The sequence below is a fragment of the Serinus canaria genome, chromosome 2 (assembly GCF_022539315.1).
Source record: "Serinus canaria isolate serCan28SL12 chromosome 2, serCan2020, whole genome shotgun sequence".
NCBI lineage: Eukaryota > Metazoa > Chordata > Aves > Passeriformes > Fringillidae > Serinus > Serinus canaria.
The window spans coordinates 54,436,371-54,460,456 of NC_066315.1; the positions used below are offsets into that span (position 1 = coordinate 54,436,371).

Consider the following 24,086-nt stretch of genomic DNA (forward strand, 5'->3'; position numbering starts at 1 on the left):
TAGGGGATTGATCTTCATTTTTTTTTTTTAATTATTTATTTTTCTACTCTACAATCCCTTTATTTGATACTTCGTGGCTTTTTTTTTTTTTTTTTTCTTTTTTCTTTCCCCCTTTCTCTGAGAAGGAGGCACAGAAACAAACACGCACAAACACAGAGAAATAAGGGAAAGAAAAGTACCGGGACTTATCCTGCTGCTGCAAACCCAAAGATAGCAGACGAAGAGGGGGTTTGGCTTCTACCCCAAGGTAAAGCCCTGCCCCCTTTACCTCCTCGACACCTCCTCCGAGGAAGAGAAGGAGAGAGAGCGAAGGGGGCCAAAGTGGAGAAAAGCAGGTCTTCTGCGGCTGGCATTTGGAGTACAGGGAGCCAGGAAGTGAAGGATGGTTGTATTTACCCGAGCTGGCTGCAGGGCAGCTCTCTTCCTCTGGATTTTCATCAGCATTAGCTGCAGAGCCAGGACTGCTCTGCCTGCATCTCGTAAGTACCCTTTACTAAGAAACACGCACAATTTCAGCTCTGAATTAAGCCAGAGGGAAATTTCCACAACTCTGTGATCTTGATTATTTTTGCTTTGCTGATGAATATTGTGTTTGATTGTGTTTGATTTTTCTTTGTATGCGTATGTGTGCACTGAGGTCTGATACTGTTTGCAGTGCTCCCCATCAGATCTTCCTTGGTGATTTCAGTGGTAGCTGGTGTGGAAAGTTGAAAGAGAACTGCTCTGTGATATAATCTTGGTTCTGCAATGGAGTCAGAGGGTGAAAGGAATCAGAAGCTGTTCAAAGTTTGGGGATAGGTTTTGTTTGGCTGGTCGGTTTGTTTTGTTTTGGTTTTTCCCATCTTCCTCGGAAGGGATGCAATTTGCATTTGGAAGTACTTCACTTCCACAGTTTTGTAAGGGAAAAGAGGAGATGTGAGCAGTTTCCCTAACTAGTGTTTTATCGAGGAGCAGCAAGAGAAAATTCCATCTCATTTGAAGAGGAAAGAATGATTGTGAGTTGATGAGAGGGAACTGAGCCAGGACAGCTTTTCTTTAGAGCAAAGTTTTGCTGCCCATAATAGAATGAGCATGAGCAAAGGTATTTTAGAGGAGACCATCAATTGCCCTCCTAGCAAGGTAGAAATAGTAGAGAAATGATCAAACATCTGCTGAAATGCTGAACTTCAGACAGTGTAGAGCACCTGTACAGAATCTGATTCTGCTATCAGTATAAAAATGACAGCATATTCATTGATTTCAGTGGATCAAATCTTTAACATTGCACTGAGCTGTAGTTTTGAGCAAAACATTTTTGCAAGTAGATGTCAGTATTAAGTATTTAGTTGTTTCTCTTCAGATTATGTAAAACATTTGCCAATTGCCAGGTATTTTTGAAATGCATACTGAAATGAAACAGTGCATTTTTATAGTATCATCATCATACTGCTGGCTTGATCGGCTCTTTAGAGAGGAAGGAAGTGTCCTGAAATCTTATGGATAGATGTGCTGGGATTGCATACATGTGAATGGGGGTTGATTCTACTGACCAAATAGGGAATTGAATAGAATATAATGTACATACTGCATAGAGACCTATGTAGATCACTCTGTTTATTTATTTGTTTAATTGTTTCCTTGGGGGGCGGAATGAACAATGCAATGATTCGGGAATTGGAGCACTGCTATGCTTTCTTAGTGGGTTTCTATCTGTTATCATCTAATATCTATTGAAAAACAAGTGTTATTCCAGGATTTACCAGGATTTACTTGCACTTGCATTTTTGTTTGTGTGTCAACAAATATGTATAGCAGTGTCTGCATTGTTATCTAGGTCTCAGAGGCTGTAGGATGTTCAGTTGTTTTCCTACCTTTGAATTAGGAGGAGTATTGATCCTGAGGCTTACTTCTTAGTTTTGACCAGCTATATAATTTTTCTTATGAGTATTATTTTTCATGGTCATCTCTCAGATTCTGCATAATAGGAACGTGTGGGGGAGAGGATTCATGATTTAGGTTGTCAGAAATCTGTTCTTGGAAAACAAAGTCCCTGCTATTCTCTAAGAGGGTTTTGGAGCTTTTTTGTTTGTTTTTGTCACTCAGCAGCTAATGGCTATAGTATAACTTGAAAATGACCTACAGTGGGGTATTGATTTCCCAACAAACAAATCTTTAACTTTTGAAAGAAGTTTGTTGAGAAGTTAATAGTTGTAGTAACATCACTATACCCAGAATTCCAGGAATAGAGGATATATATTATTTTAATTACAGTTTAGTCATATACATTCCTATCTTGATGACTGGCTATTCAAAAATTTCTTTATGTAATTCACCTACCAAGAGCTTATACATTATACTTCTTATGTAGTGAGTGGCATTTCATTTCATTTCTGACTCACTTCTTAAAGTGAGATGGAGCTAGATTTGCTTACTGGAAACATAAATATAGCTAGAAGTACACGTCAGCCTTAAGTTTACAAAAGGATTGTTCACATTGCAGCACATATTGAAAATTCTTGTAAAGACTTATGGATGCTTGGGATCTGGTGCCACAGTGGGAACTCCAGTGCTGTGTCACACTGTTTTGGTGCAGCACTTTGCTGGTTATTCGGTTCCACGCTTTTCTGTGCAAACTGGTCACTGTACTGTATTTTGTCACTGTGCTCTATTTTCTGGGGTTGTTTGTAACTTTGTCTGCAACTGATTGAGATTGGAGAATTTTGTGAATGAGACTGGAGAATTTTGTTTTCTGTTGGCAAGATGATATACCTAGTTTTCATCGTCCTTTTATTTTCCCCTTTTTATTTTTCCCTTTTTTTCCTCTCTGTTTATTTTGAACCTCATATTCAGAATACTTCTGAAACAATTAAAAACTATGTGAAATGCAACTTTGACGTAAAACTTATTTCCAACCACTATTTCTTCTTCTCCTCCATTGTTACTTTCTGTTTTGGCTTTGAAGCTATTAGCAACATCATATTTATTCTTGACAGTATTTTTCAAGAAGCATGCAAGTCTTATGGTGTACAGTGCATTACAAATCCCTATATATGAGCTTGCTGTTCAGTATTTTCTCACAGTCTGCTCTGCTTGTGCTGCATAGAAAAAGATACAGCTTTCAGAAAGAATAGAATTGGACATTGCTGATGTGAATAGGCTTTATCTCAAATGTTTGTTTACTTTGCAAAGTACATCTATTTCTAGTTAAAATGGAATCTCTCAGTAGTAGTGATTCAGAAGTGATCATGTTGAAAGCTTTTAATCTCATTTACTTTTATCTCGAGATAAAGTGGGTGTTGATAGCCTATCCTGTAGTATAATAAACATACAGTGTGATACAATATCACACATATTAATGCTCAGATCTTACTGTCAATTCGATTCATGGTCTTATTTTCATACCCTGGCAATAAAGTCTTCACATTCCTGCAATTTTTATGTTTTTAATAAGCGTGGAAGGATGAAAACACCCTTCTGGAATCAAGGCTAATGAACAGCTCAACCAGGAGAGGTCATCACAAGATAAAAAGTAACACAGAAAATACAAATTTAGTACTTTATAGTCCTTTATGTGGCAAAGATGGAATGATAAGAATATGAATATGGGTAGACTAGCTCTCATTTGTATTCCTATAAAAACCCCAAACACAAAAAGCAGCAACTTTGTTACTTAATAAAAATGTTCAAGGTATTAATTATAGGATTGTCACCTTCTCTCTGAAAGGAATTCACTTTGCAAGTAATTATCTTTCACAGCTAGGGGTTTTTGGGTTTTTTTTCATTATATCTGTTTTTATGCGATGCAAACCTGATGAGCACAAAACTATTAAAACTTCTAGTTCTGATACTTGTCATACTTTTGTAGTATGTCCCATACCACTGCTCAAGTTGAAGTTTGAGCCATATTACAAGACTTGGTGTGGAAATCAAAAGGGGGGCAGTTATAGTAAATCATTAAGATACATAAAAGAAAAATATACAGCTTTTACCTTTAACTTCCTGGCACCCAGATTTTCCTGAGAAAAGTACTGAAAAGGAGTAATGTCCCTTTTGAAAGAACAAGGCATTGTACAAAAAAAGTCCTTTTTAAGAGGCCAAGTTGGATGAAGCTCTGAGCAATCTGGTCCAGAGAAAGTTGTATGCCTATGTTGGGCATAGAAGGTGTCATATATTCTATTAGATTCACAGTTGGGGAATATTTCTCCTCCAGAAAATGTCTCAGACATAACGATATTTTTGGAAATATGATCAATTCCTTTTTTTTCCTGTATTAGCATTTATTCGTTTAGGTCCTGTTGTCTTGAGGTTAAAAGAGTAGCCTTACAGAATTTAGTTTCAAGGATACCAAACCATTTTCATGTGCATTTAGCATTTAGTCATTTTTCTTACCTTTGGGGTCAAAACACTTAAAAATATACTGAACTTTTAATTTGAGGGCCTATCTCTCTTTTAAGTTCATGGAATTTCATAACATTAAATATATGATTTCTCTTTTGTTTTTTAGAACACTTTAGCTAGAAATTATAACAAAATTTACATCCATCAAAGTATAATTGCATTGTATTATTATTTAGGTGCTATTCATCACCATATAATAAAATTCACGTTCAACAGACAAGGGACAGTTTTAACAACATTGCACTGAGTTACTGAGTTACTGTTATTTAACAACATTGCATTGAGTTACTCATCATGACTCTTTAAATAAATTGGCTTTTTCGTGAGCAATGTTAACTTATACGTAAATGAATGAATGAAACAGTATCAAATAGTCTAATCTAATTTCAAAATTGGTGGCAGTAGCTATAGCCTGTGTCAGTGCTGAAAATCAAAGTTTCAAAGAGTCTTTAACTTTTGTGTATGGAACATAGCCTAAACTTAATTGCAGACATTCATCTAGATGGAGTAAGTCTGATTCAAAGTCTGGTGTCAGTGGGCATTGAATCAATTGTAAATGCCATTGAACTACTGTTTTAAAAACTGGCTTTTGCCTGGGCTGTTTTTGCTTTGCTTGTGCATTTAGGTTTTTTTTTTTTGTTTTGGTTTTTTTTTTTGTTTTTTTTTTTTTTTTTTATTCTGGTGCAATAATATGAAATAAGGCATAAAAAGCTCTTTAATAAATAGTCCAGTCTGAAAGAAAGTTTGAAGGTGAAGGTAAAGACTTCAAATTGAAAACTTGTTTCTGAATGTTTGTTGTTTCTTTTGCAAGGAGATGAGAAATATTTTTTATTTTCTCTCTTTTTTTCTTTTTTTTTTTAAATCAGGTACTTTTACACAGGAGACTATTTCAGTTGCTTCAGTTGTGATAGGAAATTATGTATATATAATGCGTTAGACATCAGACTGTACTTCTTGAATAACTTACATTACAATGGATCTGTTACAGACAGTAGATTTTCCTCTAGAAGTTCTTCAGGACTTTTAACATGGATCTCTTAGTCTTTAAATTGTCAGATATCATGTTTACTGTTTAGGAATTTTTAAGACTGTAGTACTTTTAATGACTTTTAACATGGATCTCTTAGTCTTTAAATTGTCAGATATCATGTTTACTGTTTAGGAATTTTTAAGACTGTAGTACTTTTAATGTCTGGGACAATAACAAACTATGCACAAACCATGGGGGAGTTCCTGTATTTTCTTTTTTCTAAATTTTCAAAAGCTGATCTCACTCTGCATTATCTGATTCATAGGTCAAAATAAGATAACTGGTTAAGTTTTGAGGTCTTCCCCTACCCATGCCTATGTCCTGAATAGCAGTCATGCTCATCTTACAAAAGCACATGGACTTGCAAATGTGATCCTGTCAAGTAGGGAACTTCAACCAAGAAATGTAAGAAAAGCAACAGGAGTCTTCTTCATCAGATGAGATGATTAGCGACTTTACAAATTCTTTTCTTTAGTCTTAACAATTTTATAGAATTTAGAATTATAGCATTATTTCCAAAATCTACATAGATATGAGATCCTTCTTTAAAAAGACCAGGAAGGTTTGTAGGATAAAGGGAGCAGTCTGCTAGCTTGAGCCTTCTTGCACTGAAGAAAATGGAAGTTGTGCCACAGTGTGGTTATGTTTTTTGACATGGGTTCATGATTCAGTCCATTGGTATGAAATACTAGAAATGATTAAAAAAGTTCTTCAGACTTCAGCCTTTGAATGAACATTGATTTTCTCTGTATTGCACTTCATTTATCCAGCAACTTCATTGGCGTTGCATAGGTGGATAATCCGAGAGCACCAGGTAATTGCAGAACATGTTAAATCCCTAAGTTTGGTGAAGTAGAAAATTGCAGTAATCAGTAATCAATTGTTTTGAGCCACTTGCATTTCCAACTTTGAAGACATTACAGGTAAAATAAAAGAATTCCCAAGTCCTGTGCTTAACATTTACAAAGAACTTGGGTGCTTGGTTTTGATACTTCTGCAATTTTAAAGCAGCTTTTCAAAGCTGAGACCTTTCCTACCTCAGAAATGGTCTCAGTATTCATTCACTGTAGTAGTAGCCAGCCTTTTCCAATTGGGTCTTTAAGGTTGAACAGCAGATAATTCAGAGCAGAAAAGGATATTGACATTCACATTTACCTCTTTCCTCTGCCTAAAAAAGTCTAGAGACTTTTTTGACTTTACAATCTCCTGGTGGAGATATGGTTCTTTCAGACATTTAACTTAAGCAAACGGTCATGCTAAGCCCACTGAGGGACTGGCAAACTTATTTACACATATGGTTCGTTACTTGATGTTAATATTTACCACCATTTGAAATATTTATCAAACATTTTACTTTAAGCTGTGTATGCACTCCAAAAATATGTTTTAAATAAATCAGTGACTAAAATCGACTCAGTATAGCTAGGAACTTTGTTGCCAGTTTTGCATTTGTATTGGTAAAAGCTCAAGTTGGGATACATCTTTCAATGTGTAAATAAAATAAGCAGCTAAAAATACTTTCTAGAAGCCAGAAAGCATTTGTACTGCTCCAAGCAAAGGATTTTCCATCCCACAAACAAATATGATGCTTTTGAATGAACATTTATTATTTTTATCTAGAATATTTAGGTCTCAGCTTAAAAGGAAAGTAATTTTTCTTGTAGAAATTTAATGACTGTCTAAATATAACAGAAATATTCTGTTTGATTTTGTAAAACTGCTATGTCATTTAGAATTTTGTAACCTGTGCCCAAGGAAGTCAGCTACATACATGCTACATTTCTGCTTTCTGTTTCTACAGTGTAGGAATAATCTGAAAAAAATAAGCTTTTTTTTTGTTTTGCATCATGTCTAGAGAGGTGTCACTGTCCGGGTTTCTTAAATCACCTAAATATTGATAAAAATGTCTCTTATTTATTGCTTAATCATCTTGTATACCTAAACTGATATTTACTGAGAACCCATTGAAAACCTAATACAGAAGATCAGCAGATAAGCTGAGAAGACTGCAAAGGTCCATTTCCATAAGGGCCAGCAGAAAGCCTGTGATGGAAGGTTTGCCAGAGAAGAAAAGGAAGAATTATTGTCTAAGGGCCTAATGCAATGGGATAAAACACAGCAGGAAAGGCAACCTCAATATATTTAAGGTTTTCATACCATTTCATATCATATAACTGGTTTTAAGTACCATCGGTGTAAAGTTCTTGGAACATACTTTGAAATGCAATTAAATTGAAATATGTTTTTACTCATCTTGTGGGAATAGAAGGAGCACTGTTGTTCGGGAAAAACAAAAAAACCCAAAAAAACAAACAAATAAAAAACCAAGAATAGCAAGCCAAGACACAGGAAAACAAAAAAACTTACATTAACACCCTGTTGACCCAAGTCTCAAACACAGATACCTTCCTAAACTCTTTAGACACTGCTCACATTTTCAGTGAAACATAGGAAGGGCTTGTACATGTTTTTTTTTTCCCTGAACACAGATAAAAATTCAAATATCTTAAAAAAAAAGAAAATAAGGATAATTGGTTAATTTAAAAACACAGTCAGAGATTAAAACTAATGGAATCCACCATTGTTCTGGGCTATGGGTAAAAAAGGGAGAGGAATGTGCTGAACAGAGGTTGAGGTTGTCTCCCACACAATAACAGTAACCTATTTATTTTTCTGCCGAGGAATGGAGTCACAGAGAGTAGCTTGCCCTGTCCATGGCATTAGCAGTGCATTAGGAAAAGAGTAAGCTTCTGTGAGAAATGGAGTCAGAAGCATATCCTGTACAGGGCAGGCTCTGCTGGATACTTGCTCCCAAGCTGCAGCAAGCTGTACTCTCTAATCTTCTTTCCTTTGGTTTTACATCCAAAAAATTATGCTAGTGGGCATATTGTCAGTTATATGATGAATGTCCTACCTGCTTCTTCCCTGGTACAGCCAAGCTGTTAGAAGTGATAGAAAATTCCCTCTAGATAAGAGAAGGTATCCTTTAGTGTTCCAACCCTTTTCCAAAAAATATACACCACATGATCACACACCCATTTGTTTATGCTCCTAATTCATTTGCCATTTCTCACACGCCTCCTTTCTGATTTTATTAATCATCTTACTCCCTACTCTCTGTCCTCTCCCTACCCTTTCCTCCAGCAATAAACTGACTCCACTAGCTTCTCTCGGATTCTCATTGATTCATCACTCTTTTGAGTAATTTGCTGAGCCTGAAACTAAGGGAGATTGTCTTCATTGATTCCTGATTAATTCATCTGTTTGTGAAAGCTAGGTACACAGGTAATAACTCAATTGAAATTCCTTCACTGCTTAATTGCTGTGCCATAATCCTGGGCTGTTAAATCAGATAATCAGATATTATGAATGAAGTTAGGATTTATTTTTTCAAAACACAATTATTAGAATATCATTATAAGGAATGATTTTATTAATTCTGTTTATAATTATTCATAAAATGCAATTTTAGAGTTTAGGTCAGTACAGTGCATAGGTTTTATTCATATGGAAAAAAACTGTCAAAAGAATTCTGTGAGTGAATTCTGCTTCCAAATCTACATATTCATAATTTATAAACCGAAAAAGGATTCAACCCAGCTACAGTGATATGGTTGATTGTATTACTACTTTTTTCTGCTTTACAGATATCCTGGTTTAGGGCAAATTTGGGAGGAAACTTCCAAAGGGGTCTCTCTAGAAAGCAGATTCAAGAAGCCCCTCCCCCTACTGGTTCAGGAAAATTTTCTTGGAGAAAAAAAATAGTTTATTTAACAAGCAAAGTATTCACAAGCATAAACAATGAATAATATTAAATAATAAAACCTTTCACTGCTCTGAAGAGATGGCAAATTCAGAAAGTCCTTGTCATGGTGTGTAGCTCGGCTTGCTCAGTCTCTTATCAGTCCCTCCTGCATTGGAAAATGCCACATCCCAGGCCCTAGTAGGCCACAGGTGTAAGCTGCCAGTGTTCTTCTGAGTTTTCAGTCCAGAGGAGATTTAAACAGTCTCAAGAAAAATAAAAACACAGTCTGGGGAATTTCACTGCCTCAGCTAGCTAAAAGCTAACTAAAAGCAAAGGAGAGCTCTCTTCCACTGTCCGTCCATGCGGCAGACAATGCAGTCTCGGAGAAGAGAAAGATGAAACTTTATATTTCGAAAACAGCCACCTCAGACATTCCACTGCTTCTCCTTCTCCCCCCTTCCCTCTCAGATCAAGTTTTAAGGGTGCAGAACTTAAAAACCACCATAAACAGTTCATAAAGCATCATAAAGCCACCCCAGGACAACAGATCATAAAATCAAAGAACCAGGGAATGGCTTGGGTTGGAAGAGATCATCTAGTCCAACCCCACCCCACAGGAAGGGACATATTTCACCAAAGCAGATTCCTCAATGCCCTGTCCAACTTGATTCTAAACACTTCCAGGGACGGGATATTTGCAGCTTCTCTGAGCAGTCTATTCCCGGATTCAATCCTTTTGTTTAATCTAAATCTACCCTCTTTAGTTTAAAAATGTTCCTCTCATACTATCAGTACATGCTCTGGTAAAAAGTATTTCTTTATCTTTCTTGTAGGCCCCATTTAAGTATGGAAAGGCTGCTATATAAGGTCTGTCTGGCACCTTTTTTTCCAAGACAAGCCACGCCAAACTCTCAGCTTGTCTTTATGAAAGGGAGAAGTCCCCTGACTATTTCCGTGGCCCTCATGTCAACAAACTTCAACATATCAAAGTCTTTCTTCTGTCAAGCTGGACTCAGAGTGGCCCCAGGGCTGGACTCAATGCTCCATATCAGGTTTAAGAACAGCAGAGTAGAGGGGCAGTGTGACCTCCCATGACCTGCTGGCCATGCTGCTTTTTATGCATTCCAGAATCCTACTGGCTTTCTCAGCTGCAAATGTACGTTGCTGGCTCTTGCATAAGTTTTCATCTGCCAATATCCCCAAGCCCCTCTTTGCTTTCAATCCATTCACTGTCCAGTTTTTATTGCTTCTGGGGATTGCCCCAACCCAGCTGATGGACCTTACACTTGGATTTGTTGAACTTCATGAGGTTCACATGAGACCACTCCTCAAGCCTGTCCACATCTCTCTGGATGGTGTCCTTTCCCTCAGTCATATCAACAGCACCACTCAGCTTGGTTTCATTCCACAAACTTGCTAAGGGTACACTCAATCCCATGGTCTAGGTCATTAATAAAGACATTTAACTGTACTTGTCCCAACACCCCTGAATGAAAACATGCATCTCCATTTGCATCTCCATTTGGACTTTGAGCCATTCATATTGTGGGCATGGCTGTCCAGTCAATCCTTATCCATCTAACAATTCATGCATCAAATCCATATTTCTCCAGTTTAGAGACAAGGGTGTTGTGTAGAACTGTCTCATTGGCCAGGTAGGTGACATCAGAAGCTCTTTCCTCATTTACCAATAGAGTAACTCATTTGTAGAAGGCCACCAGGCTTTTCACAAATGATTTGCCTTTCATGACAACAAGTTCACTTTCTCTTATACACCTCCTTGTCATTTGTAACCTTTGGCAGAGTTTCTAGGAGAATCCAGTTCCATGAACCTTAGAGGCTGACTGGTCGGCAGTTCTCAGAGTATCCATTTTCACACATCACATAAATGGGTGCAATGTTTCCCCTTTTTTGCTTAACATGTCTCTATCACTTTTCAGAAGTGACAGAGAACTGCTTATATCTGCCAGTTCCCTCAGGACCCTGGGACACATTCGTCAGCTTCCATAGACTTGTCTATGTTTGGGTTCCTGCGATAGCCTTGAATCTGGTCTGCTCCCTCAATGGAGTCCTGCCTTTATATTCAGTGCAGGAATGATGCACGGGTGTCATCCCTGGGCAGGTGAGGGTGGTCCAGCTCCCAGGGGAGAGGTCTCCTCGGTCTGCTTCCAGTCGTGTCCCGGTCCCGACTAGCTATCACAAAATCCAAACCAGGTGGAAGGAGGGCTCCACAAGCACAGTCGAGGGTCCAAACAAGTTTATTGAAGGAAAGGCGAAGGGTCGAAGGTGGGGTGGATAGGAGTGGAGCAGGGAGACAACCTGGCTGAAGGGCAACAGGCTGTGGAAGCCCCGAGCAGGGTGGGGACAGGGTTTATGAGGTAGTGGCGGGTAGGAGGGACCAGGGTACAGGGAACCAATGAGGTAGGGGAACAAGGGAGGAGCATAAGTGGGGTGATCGGGGATGAGCGAATGAGGAGAGGGGAGGAAGGCGGAGTTGGCACGCAGGCCAATGGGGAAGAGGGAACAACAGAACTTTCCAGACCCAAGGGAGGGAACCCCGATTGACAGGCACCTACAGGGGAGTGCCTTCCCAGGGCATCTCCACCCCACAGGCCCTGGGGTCTCCTCCCACAATTCAGGGCCTTGAGACATGTGGGAAGTTCAGTTGGCAAGGAAGATTTGAGGAAAAATGTTGCTGAGTACATCAGACTTCTCCATATCAGCTGTCATCAGATGTCCTGTCTCATTTATCAGAGAGTACAGTTTCTTTTATCTTCCTTTCCCAAGTTACATACCTGTCAGGGTTTTCACACATTTCCTTCTGGCATTAAATGTCCTGGTCTGGAGCTATGTTCTTTACCCTAAGTTCATGACTTCAAACATGGTCACATTGAAATGCCTAATGCTTCCTTTTACCAGCTGGCTTAGTTGTCCCAAGCTTTTGACGTGTAAACTTCAAGTCATCTTCAGCTTCAAAGACTGTGCATTTTTCTGCAGTTCAAATAATAAAAATGTTAAGCCATGAAGGACTGAAAATCAGATTTCCACTAGTTCTCACTAGAAACCACTCATTTCCTTTGTTACAATTACATTTTGAGATATTTAGAGTGCCACATTTACAACAATTTTGAATCTTGGTTAAAATCGGGTAGACTGCCATTCAATTGCCTTCAGAATTCAAAATACATATTATTGCAATTTATGCAGAAACAGACATAAATGCTTATATCTGTAAATTTCTTATGATTCAATTTTGTATTCTCAGGTAAAAAAAAAAAAAAAAAAAGAAGCCCTCGGAAGATCAGGATACTTTGATAAGATCTACCTTTAAAAAACTGTGTTGATTTTTAGTAATTGCATTTACAGCATTTAAATTTTTTGTTAATCAGGCTGTATTGTTTTGTCTAGCAGCAGTATTAGTTGGAGTCGCTTGTAAGTGTGCAGGTCATCTTTTTCAGTATTTGCACTTCACAGTTTCTTTCAGCTTTCTGGAATTTCCTTGCTGTTTCAAGGGTTATTGGAAATCATCAATAATCAGCAGAGACCTTCTCGGTTACAGCTTGCCCTGCTGGTTTAAACTGCCTAGCCTTGTTAACCTCTGCTTAACATCTTTGTCAGCTTTTATTAGAATGTAAATTGTTTTGTTGCCACTTCGAGATCTAACTATGCAGTCTTGTTCATTTTCCTAACACTGTATGTTTTTGCCTTTTCTACGTGATTGGCAAATTCATCACTTAAATGTAGCAGTCTTTTGGTATGGCTCCTTTTGCTCCTCAACTCCTCTCTCATTTCTAAAAAAAACCCCAAAACACAAAACACACACACCTGTGATTTTGGTTGTTCTTTTTAATAATAGTTCCTATGATTTCTGTGTACAGACAAATTAAACCTTATATATTTTTGTGCATAATTTAATGTATTTGTTAAATTCTGCTTTACAAAATCACAGAATGGTTGAGTTTGTAAGGGACTGCTGGAGGTTATCCTGCCTTGCTAAAATAGTGTTCCTTATATCAACCTAAATCTGTCCTCTAGGAAGACTGTACAGCACCAGACAACATGGCCTTGGAGAGGCTAGAGCAACATGGTTGTTGGTTTCAGGCAGAAGGAAGTAATATAATCTTTTCTGACCTGTTCTGTTCTGGTCCTTGCTGTTGCTTCAAATCAGAAGAGAAAATTCATTTGGATTTTAGGGATTCTCTGAATTTTTAATTTAATGACTTGCTATATCACTAAGGTCAGTCTCATAGAAATGCCCCTCCCAGTCTTCACTGACATATTTTTCTATATTCATAAAGAATAGTTATTTCAAAATTCTTGATGTCATGGAGAATATTTATAGTCTGAATTTGAAAATCACTTCTCTTCTGTTGCTGAAGATTTACCTTTTATGAAATATCAGTAAAACCATTATGTTGATTGTGAAGAGTGTTCAGAGATAGAAGCTGATTTTATTTTTCTTCTCACTGGGAAAGGTAGTTGCTTTTGGTTTTATATTAAATCTGAAATGGAGTAGCTCAAACTGTTACTACAAAAATACTTCACTAGGAAGTATTTTTCTAATTTGTACAGCTGTTGAGTCCTAAAAAATATAATTGCAGACAGTGAGGACAAAGGAAATAAATTTTTATGTGCTGAAACAGGGACACTCAGATTACAGGCCTATCACAACACCAGACACATCAAAAACAGTCTAATGAGTGAGAATTCTGTCCTCAAAGTTATGACCCAAAAGTTTTCTTCAATTCTTCTCACTAAATCTAAAAAAAGGAAGATGGAACCAAACTACAAAAATCTTGAGATGGAAGTAAATACTGAAATTTCGGACATGACTCAGATTCAAAACTCAGTTAAGTGAGGCCAGTCTTTCTAGATCAGTCATGTCCCTGCATATATTCCTTAAACTCTATATCAGGATCAATTTTGCCTTTTTTTTTTTAACTCAATGAGGGTGCACATGCAGTGTGCATTTGGATTGGTCAAGATTCTCTGTATCATTTACCCTGTATTGTGCTGAAGTATGAGTGCATCCCCCAAAATGCTGTAAGGTGGCGTTTTCAAGTAAGCAGCTACATGAAAAGTGCATGAGTAACTGAATAAAATGAGATAAATGTAAAACAAAGAAAAATAAGGCTGAATTTTCAACAGAACTATTAAAAAATTATACCATAATTCTGAGAAACCACAGCAAATATTTCAAGTCTGATTTTAGGACTGAAAAGAATTTATTGGCTCTGTCTCATTTACACAGAGACATAAAGATTAGAGGAGTGCTGAGAATTTTTGGTGGAATTTCAGAGGTATGATTGGCATTTTATGGTTATATACACATCTAAGACAACACTCTACTTCCCAAGAAGAAATATATTATTTGCAAGTATAGACTGGTTTTCGTACTTATAAATCAAAGCATTCCTTGCTTTGTTTTAATAACTCTGATTACAGAAAGAAATGAACATAAAGCTATGAAGGATATTATAGTAATTCAGAGTATAAAGATATAAATACTTCTAATAACATTCAAACTTTATATATATCAGAGAAAAATTGTTCTGGTGTCAGTTTTAATGAGGAATATAGTTATTTCTCAGCAGTGGTGTTTAATGCTTAAAACATTTTTATTTTCTTGCCTTCCATCTTCCTTCTGCCTCAGGCAGACATTTCAACTAATTCAAATAAAAATACTTATGTGATATTCCAGAAGATTTTTATCCTTTGATTTTGGCAGAGGAACAAGAGGGAAAAACCAGACTTCTTTCTGTATATTCCTGCAGGCAAATCCATACTAATATCTGAGGTGGATCCATCAAGAGTTGAAAGATGTGACTAGATCCTGAGGGATGTTTTATGATAGAAGGGATTGGAGACCATAAGGGCAAGAATCAGGACTTCCTTCTGTAAAATGCTGAGGTCCTTGAAAACTATTCAGAGGCTGTGGAAGGAGACAGATAACTGGAGCTGGTTAAGTTCTCTAATTCTTTCCATTTTTGTTGTACATCGCATGTTTGGACCACTTTTTTTTTAGGCATATAACTAGAATAAATATTCAAACCATTTGTAAGAATTAGCCTCAAACGCAAATCTGTGTGTTATATATGCCTTTAATAAGGAGAGCGGTGTGCATAAAACGGTGTTTATAACACAGCTGATGGCAGCAAAGTTTTTCAGTACTAGATCTCTAATTTGTTTTAGCAACAGTAATATTTTCATAAACCATATTGAAATAATCCAGCCACATTCTACACAGTAAAATCTCCCTTAGATTTCTAAATGGCATTTATGAAATCTGGCTGCCAGAAAGGCACCACAAATACTTTCAGAAAAGGAACCAGATTCAGGTGCAGAATTGCTCTTCAAATACAAGCTTTGCATTGTTCTGGATTTGTTTCAATTGAATTTAATACACATAATCAACCAGTCTGCTAAACGGACTTCTGTTGGGGGGTAGGTTTCTTTCCTTTTGTTTTTTTTTACTTATAGAATTTTTCCCCATAAATTGCTAGGAAACACTGACAACTGGGTACTTAAGAAAAACAAAAGAAGTCACCAGTCTCAGAGGAGGAGGGCATCTGGTTGCACTTCTCTTATTTGGGAGTTTCTCTCCAAGGGGCAGATATACCATGCCAACTGCGCTGATAAAAGACGGGGCTGGGCCAGCTGCGGGCTCTCTCTCTCTCAGCTTTGGAGAAGGACAGTCGGATCTTCTGCTTGGGGAAGGGAATTCGCTGCAGCCACTGGAGCCCAGCCCAGAGCTGCTTCTTCTGCCGTGGGGTGGGGTGAGGCTATGCTTGTGAGAGCAGCCACTGAACTAAGACCTTATTATCACCTGCCTCAGTAAAAGAGGGACTTTTCACCATCTGCTCAGGCACCTGGGACCCTCAGCTTGCCTCTCTCTGCCCTGCTCAGAGAGCCGGGTCACTGCTGCCCTGCCCCACCACTTCCTTGGCACAGCTCCTGCACTGTAGCCTCGCACCCGCTGCCAGCTGAAAGGTCCTGCCGTCCCAGCCTGGGACTCCTCAGAGTCTTGCTGGGGCACCGGGATCGGCTGCGCCAGGTGTTTGGGAAGCAAAGGCTCTCTTCCCTCCCTTCCTGTCACGGTCGAGTCGCCATTGCTGTGTGCGCTCTGAACTCGCCCCACAGCGCCCCCTGCAGCCGCGGAGGAATCAGCGCACCTGCCCCGCCCACCGGGAACCAGCAGCGCCCCTGCTGGCCGTGACCGGAACTGCACCAGAGGGCGGAAAGCGCCTGCGGCCGAGGAGGCTGGGGCTGGATTTGTGATCTCTTCGCTGTTAATGCCGTAGTTGCTGTTGTTGGTTTGCTTTATCACGCATACTAGTAAAGAACTGGCTTTCCTATTTCATATCTTTGCCTGAGAGCCCCTTAATTTCAAAATTATAATAATTTGGATGGAAGGGGTTTAGATTTTCCATTCTGAGGAATGCTCCTGCCTTTCTCAGCAGACACCTGTCTTTCAAAACAAGACAACTTCATACCTAAAGCCTGATTTTGTGGGAATAATAACTCCTCAGCTAGTGTAATATCTGTGGCTTGGTTGTAATAATAGGAGATTTTTCTTTCACAGACGCAGTGAAGATGAGAAAAAAGATTACATGAAAATAACAGACATTGACTTCTTGGAATACAATAATAAACACACATCATCAACCTTTCTCAAGGTTATTTAAGAGTTTATTGACTTATGCGTAATCTTCCTAAAAAATTATTAATATTTTAGTTATCAAGTTTCTTTCCAGAGACTATGAGCCCTTCGAAAATTAATTCCTAAGAATTAAGAATTCCAAAGTTTATATTCTGCTCAAATCAGGGATGCAGATATTAATTTATCTAATTGGTACTGAGCACTGAATTTCAGAATATACAAAATCTGTTCATTAAAAATGGCAGCAAATTAGGTCATTAAATGTAAGTGATTTGGTTGAAGGTAGAACTGTCAGTTATTTTTTGGTGGATTTTTTTGACTGTTAATTATGACTTTTTGGCTGATATCAGATGACTTTACAAAATTTTGGAGCTTAAAAAACAGAATAGTATCCAATTAAATTAATTGATTAGCAATTTAATCTGCAAAGAATGGATAGTTTAGAGTATGATAATCTTGTATCAGAATATCTCGGAGTCTTTGAGAGGAAACTATCTTACATATTTAGATATATTGAAATCCTAGCCAACACCTTTTCTAGAAAAACTTTAAATTGATACCCTCTAGTGTTCGTTAAAGCATGTGCACCTCCAGTACATAAAATCAGCAAAGTAATATGCATCCAACATTATTTTTAGTAGTTATTAATACATGTTCAGTTAAAGACATTTCAGTCACTGATCTGAAAGTCAGAACTACTCATGTTTTGCAATGGATTGCCTGTCATTATCTTTGCACTTTAAAATAATTTTACACTTGATAAAATCTCCAGAGATTTCTTGAAAGTGTTGCAACTTGTAATAGGTTCAAGGAATGGTTTAGGCCCCTTTTGGTCACACTGGAAGTCTGGTTTCCAGATAAGGGAAGAGGCTGATGAGAGGTAAATCCTGTGAGGTGGAAGAAGTCCTTATTATGGCAATGTCCTTTCTTACATAATCACTAAGATGTGAATACTCCCTCCCCTTTGAATTGAGATGTGGACATTGAGACATAAGATGAAGGTATTAATCTTGGCTGAGGGATCAGGATTGATTAAACTGTGAGACAACTGCAGCATCTCAGAAGATGTCAAAAACTCATAAAATGTCCCGAGATCCACAACATTGCATCATCCAGTGTGAAAACTCCCTGCCTGAGGGGAGGTAACTCCCTGCCTGAGGTTCAGGTGGTCATTCCCACCTGAACCTGAGTGACAATAAGCCCAATAGATTTTGCATTCTGTGGATTCTTATCCCCTGCTACTCATGGATAGAGTCACTCTCTTTCTCTTGCTCTGCCCCCTTGTCTCTCTCTCTCTCTCTCTCTCTCTCTCTCTCCCCCCCCCCCCATTTACTGCTAAATAAAGACAGTGCTATTGCCTTTGGCATATGGTCTCATTTGCACCTTAATTTGGGCAGAGGCATCTCTAATAATTTTAATAATCTGATCCTAACAACATCAGACATACTGTTATATCAGAAATAGACTGCACATCCATATGTCAAATATTACTGTACTTTGTGCCAAGTTTTGTGTTTCATACACTGTTGGAACCCTAGCTGCTGAGAATTTTAGATTTCTATGCTGAAAGGCACTAACCCCCAAGAGAGCACTGCATTTGACCTGAAGCATGGAAAAAACTTCCAAAATTGAATGATAAAACTGGGATTACAGGTGCATAGTTTGAATAGAAGTGTATAATATCACATGGTGGAAAATTTAAAGGTTTTAAAATATAATAATATTTATAAAACAAGATGAAAGTTTTAAGCCAAATAGTAGTCCTTCTTCTTCACCTTCTTCTTTATGAGTTTGGGTGGCATTGTGTAATTAGATAAAAAAGTCTGCATTGTGGGCCACAAGTAGTTAGTTACTAAGTTAAAAGAAAAAATAATTTAAATGTCATTTCTTAATTAAACAGTTTATCCTTAAAAAGCCTTGTAAAATGATACAGTTCCATTTTTAATTTGTTAGCATGAAGTACTGTAGAACTCACAGTTTGTAAGAATATAACATGAATAAAAACTAAAAAAAATCTAAACCTGAACAAGAAATAATGTCTCACACATTTAATCCCAGCCCTAAAAAAAAGGAACTCAACAATACACTACGTGACTAACTTGCTATAAGCATCTTTGTTAGGTATAATTTCTGAAAATCCTTAATATTTCCAAAATTTTGGTAAATTTTAACACTATCTTGGCAAGGAGATATATCAGCACAACAAAGCAGTAAATTGCCCCAGAGCTTTAGTGCTGTGCAGTGTTGAAGAGGCAGCTCTGGGTTGGTGTATATAGAGTAATAAAAGTCCATTTGGAATGTCTACTTGAAATGTCCACTGGGCAGTGAAAAAGGAATCTAGAAATCAGTTAAAAATAGGATAAAATTTATAAGTGCCACTTTTACTTCGAAGGGAACACAATGATTCATAGGGAGCCAGGTTGACAAACTGAATAACTCAGATTGTTGCTGGATTATGTGACTGCTCACAAGATCAGTAAAGGCTTAAGAGATACACCTAATTGATTACTGACATTTATTTGCACTCAGAAATAGATATGAACCTCCCTCTTCTCAATTGCAGATTCAAGTCCACTGGGTGATTTTACTAATTTCATTGTTAATTCAATTTCTGGGAGCAAGGGAACAGTTAATGAGAGCTGCAGTTAGGCAGGATATTATCAGGCATAATATTCTTCATTCCCATCACAAGAGGCTGTCCATTACTGGTTGAGGTTCCTGCTTTGATCTAGCTGCAGTGGGGCAGCTGACTTTTTTTAGAACTGAAAAGATTTGTTCTGTGCAAGTGCAAAGGTTGGTGCCTTAAAGACCTTGTTGCACAGAACTGGGAATTTTAAAGCTGATTGTTAAGAGCTTTAGGGCAGACCTAGGACCTTTTCTCGGAGTGATTATAAGATGGATGAAATGTTTCAGTGAGACTTTTGGCAGGGAGTTGTCCAGCTGACACTGATTGAGAAGGAAGTTGCAAACACACAGGAGGAATTTTTATCTCCCTTCATAGAGGTCAGAGCTGATACTACAACTGATCAGAGCCTTAAGGAAGGACTCATTTGGTCACGGACTGGATATATGAGCATTGAATGATACTAAGTAGGGGATTGTTAAATGTAAGGAATCCAGGCATTTGGCAAAGCAGGTCAGCTAACTTCAGCCACTTCCTCTTGGCTAGCAACCATTGCGTGTGGTCTTTCCTGAGCATGTCCTGATAAACCAGAGTTAAATAAACCAGAAATAGAAGCAAATTTACTACCTAACTTAAAAGCACCTTCTCAGATATGGTCTTACTTTGATGGGCAGTAAATAAAATCACCTATCCCAATCTTTTTAATATTCACGTGGGGAAGGGTTACCTCCAGACTGAGACTGAACTGAGAGGGCTGGGGATTTAAACCGTGACTATCTGGGGTTTGGCTGCACAAACAAATGAAGGTGTCACCAAATAAATACCCGTTTGTATCTTGGCTGGTTTTTAACTGCATGTGTGGGCTATTAAATCCTCATGCCATCTTTGAATACCAGCATGTCATAGTCATAGTTTTGGGTGTTCTTTTTTTTTTTTTTTTCTTTAATTCTGTGTAAAAGTTCTCTTTGGGAGTGACTTTATATCTATTTATACAACAAACAACATTTTCCCCCAGGCAGTTAAAGTTAATTTTCATCTGAATACTTTTTTTTTAGAACAAACATATGAGAGAAAGCTTCTCTTTCAAATAAGAAGAGGAACATTATGCTTCAGATCAGTTTTTGTACAATGAATAAGTCAGAAGATTAATCAAACCCCTATTTTGCATTCAACAGATCATTTAGCAAACAAGCATAGAAAATTAGAAGCCTATTGAGTACAACTGTACTATTTTCTTGATCAGAAAATTTTAATTAAAAATAGTAGCACAGCAAGCCAACCTCCTTCTTACTCCCCACTTCTCTTAACTGTTGAGCATCACGAAATTTTGTCCTTTTTGTCATATTTCTACTAAATTATACCTGATCATTACAATCCCAAAGCATGTAATATTTATGTTCATAAAATCATGCATAAATCAACTAGAAATCAAATGAGAACACTACCATTCAATAGCACATTATCAGATAAACTTTGAAAATATTTTCATTTAAAATTCCTGTAATCAAATAAGGAAGCTGATCTTATCTGAATGGGGTTTTTTTAATTAGTTTTCCCATCCTCACACCCTTCTTATACAAATTCTCTCTTCAGATAAACAATTTGTCAAAAATCAATTTCTTTCAACCCCCTCCCCCCGATATTTCAATAGCTTAAACTGTGCCTCAATACCCTATAACTTTTTTTCTTTGTAGCCAGAGAGATTCCAACTTTGTATGGGAAGACAGAGATTATTTTCCTACTGTTGTAATAGTTTCTTTTTCTCTTCAGCATGCTAATATCCATACCACATGTTGATGTTCAGTTTGATGATGATCTGGGAATTTTTTTCTATGTAAATTGTAACAATTTTTTTTTTCCTTATGCATAGCATAGCATTAAAATAGACAGCCTTCATAGTTTTACTATTGATAGATAACATTTTATTTAAAAGATGTTCACAATCTCATCCAATTGTTTTTCAATGGAGAAAGTTTGGATGCATGGTAAATAAGTGTTGAGTGTTGCAGCAATAATTTAATTGACTCAGAGTGCCCACTATTTTATGTGCCTAACACAGTTTTGATGCTTACTTATGAAGTGAATACAATCTTCTGCAGCATTCCAGCATATAATTAAAACAGTTTTCGACATATATTTTGGCACAGAACATGATCTACTTTCACACTTCTAAGGTTTAAAATAAAATATTACTCGCATTGCATTCCTATCTTTGTAAAAATCTACCATATCAATCTTAAAGAAAACTGCTCTACACTCCAACTAGTATGTGTGTAATATAAGTCATAACAGTAATTTATAGCTGAATAATAGCATTCCGTGATTAGGGATCCAGTAATAATGTATAGACATTGTGCTCAAAGCAATAATCATTACTCAAGAAAGCAGTACCTGCAAAGTCATCCATACTTGTGTAAATAAGAAATTACCTACATTTATAAGGAATGAAGGATCAAATCCATGCATTACTTAATCATAATATATTCTTACACTATTTAAGGCATTTTATGTGCACGCTGCAATGGAATGCATGGGGATTAAGGAGGTACTTGATTTGCAGAAGGGGATGAGGCAGCAAGTCAAGTGGACTGGTTCCCACTGTCCATTTTGTATCAGATTGCTGTAGAATATAATTTTTGCCCCAAAACCTATTTTCCTACTGTCAAGCAGCTTTTCTTCTACTATCTAAAGCAGAAAGAAAGATGAAATATTTCCCTTCTGAAAGAAGGAGCTGAAATGTTTTTCTTCAGAGAGCAACTGTTCAAAATGCTGATACTTGAGGTGTAAAACGCCGAAAAATAATTTTAATGAATGGTTTAAAATCCTGATAGTTTTTGCATCTCTTCCAGATTTTAGAAAAGTCTGTGTATCTATAGTCTGTTTATCTAAAAGTCTGTATAAATTTCTTTGGGATTTTTACCAGTAATATTTAGCATATAAAATTATATAAAAACCCTCCCTCTGTACAAACCTTGCCTTGCTCCCTATTAATGTTATTATTCACCTCAAGCTCCATTTGCCTGACAGCTAAGTCCTGTGACACCTGAAACTGAATTGTAAATACTGACTGACAAAGGTACTTTCTAACTTAAATCATGGCAAATTAACAAAGGTTGCAATGTATTTGACACAAACTGGGTTAAGATAATGCCGTCCTAAATCTCCATTCTGTTAGTGGAGTCTAAGTAAAGGACTAGCAGTATCCTCAGCTGTATTATAAACACATCCACAGCTCTGTTTCATCCTCTTTAAGGTGTTGAATTTGTATCAGTTCTATTCCTTATTTTTCCTGGGCAAATGAATTAATTTGTTTATTCTACAGCTGGAAATTATTTAGATGTTTCAGGCCACTGTAGTGACATAAGAGATGAAGTAATTATCTTTCTGAGCACATGGAAAAAATGGAGAGATGGGAAAAAGAAGAGTGTTATAATGTTAGAAGAGAGGAATTAAGAAACAGGACAGATTACTTTTTCATATTTTGATGCTACCAAGATTTTGTTACATTCAGGTTTAATGTCTCCCATTCTCAAATTATGTTGACAGGCAAAATTGATTTTGTTCAGTTCAAGGGTTATGAATTATTTAAAAGTTCATTAGTCTTTACAAGAAGTAGGATTTCTTGAGGGTGGTTCTGTTATGGAGGAATGATAGTAAAACATAGTAAAATCTAAGGCATAGCACAAAAGTACATGTTTTGTTGACTTTCAGTGTGGCTTGTGCTCCTCAGTGTCAAGGGTTGTAGAAGCTCAATGATGATATTAAACTTATAAATCCAATGGTAATGGGATTTTGGTATCCCAGAATCACAGAATGGGTCAGGTTGGAAGGACCACAGTGGGCCATCTGATCCAACCTCCCTGTTTAAGAAGGGTCATTCTAGAGCACATGGCACAGGATTGTGTCCAGATGGTTCTTGCATATCTCCGATGAGAAAAGACTTCAGAACCTTTCTGTGCAATCTGCTGGGTCATCCACACAGTTAAAAAGTTCTTCCTCATACTCAGATGGAATTTCCAGTGCATCAGTTACTGCCTGTTGTCTCTTGTCTTATTGCTTGGCACCACTGAGAAGAGCCTGGATCCATCCTTTTGACACCCTCCCTGCAGATTCGCTGATACGTCTTGGGCCACAGTAAAACTTTCAGTCCTCTTCAGTTTGTTGCCTTAGCTTAACATGTATAAGAAGGTGTCATGGATATCTCGAGATCCACTCTCATGTTGAATTCCAACTCTGCCATCTTTTCATCTACTTATATGTCATGTTTACTACAAAACTTCTGGGGAAAAAACTCTATTGAGTTGTGGTCTAAAGTATGCAGTGATTTTGGCACAGAAACATTAGAAACTCTTAAGCTTTCAAGACAGTGAAGCTGCAACACAGCTGTCTCTCCCTCTCTCCTCCTGCCACAGCCTGTCAAAAACAAGCAGTGGGTAAATTAAATAGTTCTGTTTAAGAACAAGAAGTGAAGTGATTTATAGCAGCTTGAATCTGTTTGTGCAAGCATAATTGTTTACTGAAATTCTTTACAGTACATTCCCAGGGGCTATGGAAATTGGTCCAAGAACAAGCTCTGCTATGCTGCTGCCCTAGTCTCCTGTCAATATCGGCTGTTCTCAGACAGAGAAAGGAGGCTCCCATTTTCCTCTAT

General features: G+C 37.5%; 1 protein-coding gene across 1 annotated transcript in view; it reads left to right on the top strand.

Moving 5' to 3' along the window:
* Positions 1-295: 295 nt before the first annotated feature.
* Positions 296-24,086, top strand: part of CNTNAP2 (contactin associated protein 2) — a 1,093,089-nt gene continuing 1,069,298 nt past the window's right edge. Inside the window, exon 1 of the mRNA XM_009093851.4 lies at positions 296-479. Coding sequence (XP_009092099.2) covers positions 383-479 — 97 coding nt within the window. The 5' untranslated portion in view covers positions 296-382. The remainder of the gene's footprint in view (positions 480-24,086) is intronic.